We start from the raw sequence: 6,757 nt of genomic DNA on the forward strand, positions 1-6,757 counted from the left end.
GGGGGGGGGGATTCTACGTTTCTTTCCCCCCACACATGCCGTACCATACCGAGGTGCTTTTACTCACAATCTCAGACTGTGTTGTTGTTTAATACGTACTCCTCATTACTCTGTATTCGTTCACTTCTGTCCTTCCAACCAGCATTTAGTCTCATGTTTACTACTGCCCGGTTCAGTGATTTTTTCACCGTCTCTTTTATTCCTCTTACGATATAGTTCGGGTTTCTAGCCAGCGGTCTATCAATTTTCGTCGGATAACGAGTGCACCCAGGTCATTGTTTTGTCTTTTCGTAGTTCTTCAGCTGTGTAGTGATTATCTGTTTGCATTCTCAGTTTATGCATGGCGAGATTGACCTGAACCCCCTTTTCTGTTTCATAGCTGTAATTTGCGGTTATTTCGGAGACCCCGGAGGATTTGGACCGATTTTTTTCAGTCAGCCTACCAGATGAGCCAATCTAATGGGGAATGCGAGGATCTTTTGGTAATTGGAGCCGGTCTTGGGAGAACCGGAACAAACAGTTTGAAACTCGCCCTTGAACTTCTTTATGACAAACCGTGTTACCACCTAAAGGACCTGTTTAGCCGTCGGCATCGAGATGTCCCTAAATGGCTGGATATGGAGCAACGCTTGAAGCAGTCAAAAGATTCAAAGTTCGACGTAGCCTTGTGCAAAGACTTTTTCAAAGGTTATCGGGCAGCGGTTGACCATCCAGTTTGTGTATATTACAAGGAACTCTTGGAAGTTTTCCCAAATGCAAAAGTACGTCCTGTCAAACCTGATAACCGTACATTTCTTCTGTCTGTTTGCAGCACATCTATGACGATTTCCTTATTTGCTCTAGCTTTTACAGTACAGAGGAGGACAGGGGACGTAACACCCAACAGGACCTTGTGGTTTCATCTGAACTGCTGGACGTATTAATGTACAACAGGCAGCTTCGTATTGTTAGGTACATTAACAGACTCAATAAACTTCACTAGAGCGAAACACCCCCAGTTCAGGCCAGTCCAGTACATATCCATGAACTTTGGTTTCAAATTAGTACCACCGGGGGCACTCCGACGAATCCCATTCTAAGCGTTCTGCAGATGCTAGTGTTTCTTTCTAATGAGGAGGTAGTGGCGATGGTACACTAGTTATTATACTCCGGCATTCGTCAGCCAATCCGTTTTTTCTTCCGCAAACTCTTCACTTAAATGGCCGCTGTTTCACTTCCCACAGTTTCCTTCACTGGTGATGGAGCAGAAAAGGAAATCAGATGTAATCCAGCGTTTCTCAAGCGTATAGAGGCTTTGGGATTTGATGGAGTAGGGTTGGATTGTAGGAATGTGTAGTGGTGTGTTAAACATCGAGAGCGTTTCTGGTTAATTAGAACGGCTTTGCCATGCGTCAAAATCCTGTTTCTGGTTATCACATGCAAGCTGTTCAAGCAACAGTTGTTGCATCATGTCAAGTCAGTTCAGATCACACCGTCCGAATGCACAATCAGTTACTACGATGACTATAGATCTGGGGTATATAGACAAACTGGAACGGTTTCAACACAGGTTGACAGCAAGACTTTCTGTACACGCGGGCGCTCTCTCTGTAGGTTATGTTAGCCTGTCGGTTAGGCTCAAGTGTGAATGTGGTTGGACTAGCACAGGCCCTGATAGGACCGTTGTGACTGCACCCCTTCCATTCAGATGGAGGCTAGCTGACAAAAATTTTGAATGTTGTTACAACACACTGGAAAATTACCCTCAACCTATGACCCATGTTGAAAAGATCCCAACACTTTGTTTCAGGGCGAGATATTCTGTAGACCGACGGAAGCAAAAGATAAACCAACATCTTGTAAGGTATGTTTTCTTGCCTGGTTGTGTGTTCTAAGAGGAATCAGTGTCTATAGTTTCGGAATCGGAGACTGAGCCACATCTTTCAACTTTAATAGACTTAATACGCCACCTTTCGTGGACCCCGTACAGAAAAGGAGAAATTGGTAGAATCGACTTACTGATCGGGATTCCTATACTTTTTCTAAGCCGAAAGTCGTCTATCTGGATTTTGTGGACTGAAAAGCTTCCTGTGGATTAGGCTTTCTAATGTACGAATCAATGTTGTCTAAACAGCGTAACTTGCATTGTTCTCACCTTTGTCGTGGGTAATTTCTCGTAAAGACTGGCGTATCTTAACAATTTCGGGACATCAATATTCAGCCATTAAAAGATTTACCTTGCCCGTTTTGGCAACCTTTGTCGTCCTGATAGTCGGAACAAGCCCACTGTGCACTGTCCCTCTGACAAACAAACATGCCCACGCCCTGAACCATAGATTTCTAAGGTTGAGATAAGTTATCCTTGTCACTCTAACCCCGTGGTCTAGCTGCCCAGGTGGATCGATTTTCCGCCACACAGATTGGTTCGTCTAAAATTGTGGGATTGGGTCCGCTCCCATCCAGTTTTGCTGTTCGCTTGTTTGAAGCGGACTGAATAGTATTCAAGGTTGGATAGTTTTAATTCATTGAAAAGCCTAATGGGAATAAATGGTCGCTTAGCTTCAACAAGCAAGTGGTTTTGGTCTGGATTTTTACGATCAGAGTGGGTAAAAAGGGCCCCATCCTTAACTGATGTTTGGACCTTTCAATACTCATTTGGAAATATGTAGTGGCCAGTCATTATCATAATCATCATCATCATAATCGACAACATGAAATCAGTGTTCAACACCGATGCTTCACTGCCGTACGTAGTGGCCAGTGTGTTTCATTGTTTACCTATCCGCAAGGAACTTTATTTTCCTCAAAAGCCGATGGGTGATTCGATAAAACGTCTACTGAAGTGTTGTGCAGTTCAAACTATCTACGGAAACATAATGTCTTATATGTTGGATAGATCTAGAATGGAATGAGGATGATAGGAAACGTCAACATACCTATCTCAGTGAGCCATCTGTACGTATCCAATACAAAATATTGACCTCTGTCAGATAATCCTTTGTGTTAGGACATGTGAACTCGAGGTAGCTCATTGGTTGTGGCGCGAACTTAGGGACTGTATGTCCCTGGTTCAAACCCGTACCCGATTTCGCAACTGCTTTTGTCTAGGCTTGGGTAACCTGACCGCGTGTCAACTCTCGTTCTTCCTTCGTGTGATGTCGCAGCTAGGCACCGAAAGACTTTTACAGCTGAACGGCTATTTAACATATACGACCCACATACGAGTGGAAATTGATCTCAGATGACTCCATTTTGTCACTAAGCATAGAGATGTTGATGTTGTTTTTCTCCTCGTTGGGAAACTGTTAGATTACCTTACCGGAGAACCCGACCATCTGGAACTAAATACAATATAAAGGGCACAAATGAAGTAATACTGTTGGTTGATTCACAGAACACCTGCGTATGTACTCCCTAATTTTCACTCGTCGGGTTAAGTAGTAATCTGTATTTAGGAGTAAAATCCAACCCTGGTAACTAGGTTGGGTTAGACGAATAGTCGTAAAACAGTTTCCTACAATAAACTATTTATATTTCCGCGTGGCAAGTAAATATGAAAACTGAATAGAAATACGTGGACGTGAGGAGTCACTGTGAATGTAGACAGGTAGATCGACATATTCCCTGAGTTCCAATCAGACCCCGAAAGTAGCGGAAGGTAAGCTACTTCGCGCCCCAAATGAGTGCCAGATCCTTGTTTCCTACCAGAACCATGTGACTGAAGTTCCCGATAACAACATGGATGGAGAAGCACGTCGCCTCTTGCAGATTCAAGAATCTTTTGCTCCATACTGTTTGTCGCATTGTAACAATTCTCTCATTATGGTTATATCTGGCACTATGTCATCGGCGGCTGCCTGAAGCTTACGCGAAAGGCACCAGCATCTGTCATCTTTCGGAGACCCAATTACCGAATCGCTTCTGCTCCGTGGTTGGTATTCGAGACAGATGTGCTGGTCAGCAATGGCTGTACTGCTAAATACCTGTATACAGGCAGTGAATATTAGACGATTCACGTCTTTCCGAGTGTGGCTTTGCATGCAAGGCGCAGTTGCATGCTCACAACGCTCAACCTTCAGGGTGTAGTGTACGAGTTGACCTTTTGAAGTGACTCATCAGGGCGTAATCGTAAGAAGGCATCGAACTTTGGAAGTGACTGGGTCGGGAAACAACCAAAACTGCAAGGGGGTAGAAAACAGGTTCTCCACTGAATTTCTGGACTGTCGGCAAAAATTATGGTTATTTTCACTAACGATAAACAAATAATGTTCTTCCATTCGCTTGGTTTCTGCATACAGAATTTTTTTTATCTTTAGTGATACGACTCTTGCAGACTCCAGTTTACTCCAATAATGGTGACATTAAATTTGTCTGTCAAGACTGAATGCCCTTCTTCCCTGCCATTGCGTTGAATCAAAGAGTTGCTTTTTGAATGTGAGAATTCGAATGCTTTTCACCCCGTGGAATAAGTGATTTATCAGTACTGAACGGTCAATACTCTTATCCCTGTCCCGACACTGGAACTTACTGTTACCACTCATTTTCACAAATGCTGGCGGATGGAATATTTTACCCCGTCTATGGCTGGCTTGTGGTGAGATTTTGAACTTCTTTAATTCTACTCGATTGGCAGTCTTTGGGACATGTTAGTTTAGCGGGTGTTCAAAAAGTGCAAACATCTGTTACTTTGACGCTGACTTCGTAGTTTATCCGAAACAGAGGTGAAGAGGATTTGTTCAAACTGTTATTCGTCTCCCGAATAAAAATAGCAAGAGGTGACCTACTAATGGCCTTAGGACGAATGTCTGAGTACGTCGTCAAAAGCTCCCGATAGAACGGTACTGGATTGTTTGGCCATCGGTGGCTCCGAAGCGTTGAGGAGGTCTGGTGGGGGTATCGGGTCAGTAATGCTGAAGTACGCCATTGGTTTTCGGGAAAGTTCACTCTCCCTCGATAGATTGACCCGTCACATTACACCGGTTAGACCACATACTTCGTGGGTCAGAAGGCCACCTGAGTCTTAAAGCTCTCTTCACCCAGCCTTGCATCGGATGAAGACGGCTGACAGGCGGTCAGTCCATGACTTGACAACAAAGCACGAAAGTCTACGAGTCATTCAAACCGCGTTGGTAACTGCCGTCTCCTCGGATGGGGACTGCGGAATGGTTCGCGAATCTGATGGATATGGCTCCGCCACGCAACCGACAGCGGTATTGCATGAAAGCAATCGCCTTCCCGGCATAGCTACCACTTCCCGCCGTACTTTACATTGGGTCCATTTATTGTCAGAACGCAGATTGGGCCACTTCCTGCAATATGTGGCTCTCATTTCCTTATTCCTCTTATCCTTGGTGAACGAAGCAGCAGGAACCACTGCAATCTGGTGCACGAGCTGTGGGCTGAAAAACTGAATTGAGCTGAACTGAAATCAGTCTATGCACTAGTGTTTCATTCTTTTTGGAAATCGTTAGAAGTGCGCTTCTCATGATGTTTTGGACGCACTATTCTCTTGATAGTAACAGAACGCTATACCGCTAAGATATCGTTTGGCTGAGCAGCAGTGTGACTAGCGTTTTGCAGCAGAAGAGGATGAATGGAACCTTGTTTTTTTCACTTCCCTCAGAACGTCCTTGTGCATCCCGACATTTTTTGCCGTATCACATTATTTTCTTTTTTCCCCTCAGGTTATCGTAACAGTCCGTGACCCGGAAATTTGGCTTGCTGGATGCAGGTCAACTATTCTACCTCGCGATCTGCTAGCTAATCGGCCTTGGTCTTTCTACTTTCTGCGGAGCGTCTTGGGTATGAAGCCGTTACATGAGTTGTACTTGAATAGTTGGCGGCGGGTTTTTGGTGAGAATATGGATTTCAGTGACGATAATGCAATGTTGAATGGCTTCGTCGCGTGGACTGAACGTGTAAAACGAGATGTTCCTGCGGACAAACTGTTGGTATACGATATCAGCAAAGGTTGGGAACCACTGTGTCGGTTCTTACAACTCCCAGTCCCCGACAGTCCCTTTCCACACGTCAACGAGTACAGGGAACTGCGTCGGCTTATCCGTCTAGAGCGAAGATCCAGCAAGATTTTGCAGTGGGGTCTACCCGCACTGCTTCTGCTTCTTCTTGCGCTTCTAGTTTATAACCTCTGGCTCCACTAACGTTACCCAGATTTGCTGGCTCAATGTATTCTTGTTTTGTACCTTCTTTTGTCCACGATTCGCACCTCTTGTTTTCACTGTTGATTCTGCCTATCATACATCATCGTCAAGTGCGGGATGGTTAAGTTTTGCCCACAAACTCGTCACATCTGATCTCCGTACCTTTACTCTGTTTTTCCAACCAGTGTTCAGTGCTTAGATTCGTTCTTGTACTGGAGTTTGTTTCATCAACGAAAGATACTATTTCTGTGTTGGTGCTTCCTGTTATTGTTTAATTACGGGCATCCGAGTTCGGTAATGTATAATGCCTACATACTCACGAAAGCTTTTCCGTACCTTACTGATCCGTCATAAGAAACACAATTAAGGGGCACTTATGCTGTTTCCCTCTTCGAGGTACTTCCTAGGTGGGGCATTTTCACAAAACAGGATAAAGTATTCCGTTGCTAACCCGTCGAGTGTAATGTACTAACTACGAGCTCAGCCACTACCTTCAAACAGATATCCCAACTTTTTTGGGGGACTCGTATGTAAAATTGTAAGCGCCTTCCTCCACATCAAAAAAACCACTTATCCATCTGTGGATATTTTCCGAACCACTATTACCAGTTCCGCTT

The 6,757-nt window shown here is 44.4% G+C and overlaps 1 protein-coding gene across 1 annotated transcript; it reads left to right on the forward strand.

Moving 5' to 3' along the window:
- Nucleotides 1-379: 379 nt before the first annotated feature.
- On the forward strand, nucleotides 380-6,435 carry T265_11289 (hypothetical protein; the record flags this gene model as incomplete). Its single annotated transcript, XM_009177905.1, has 2 exons — nucleotides 380-761; nucleotides 5,664-6,435. The coding sequence occupies 2 exons, from the start codon at nucleotides 447-449 to the stop codon at nucleotides 6,138-6,140; spliced, it is 792 nt and encodes a 263-aa protein (XP_009176169.1).
- Between the last annotated feature and the right edge of the window lie 322 nt (nucleotides 6,436-6,757).

The sequence above is a fragment of the Opisthorchis viverrini genome (genome assembly GCF_000715545.1).
Source record: "Opisthorchis viverrini unplaced genomic scaffold opera_v5_468, whole genome shotgun sequence".
Taxonomy (NCBI): domain Eukaryota; kingdom Metazoa; phylum Platyhelminthes; class Trematoda; order Opisthorchiida; family Opisthorchiidae; genus Opisthorchis; species Opisthorchis viverrini.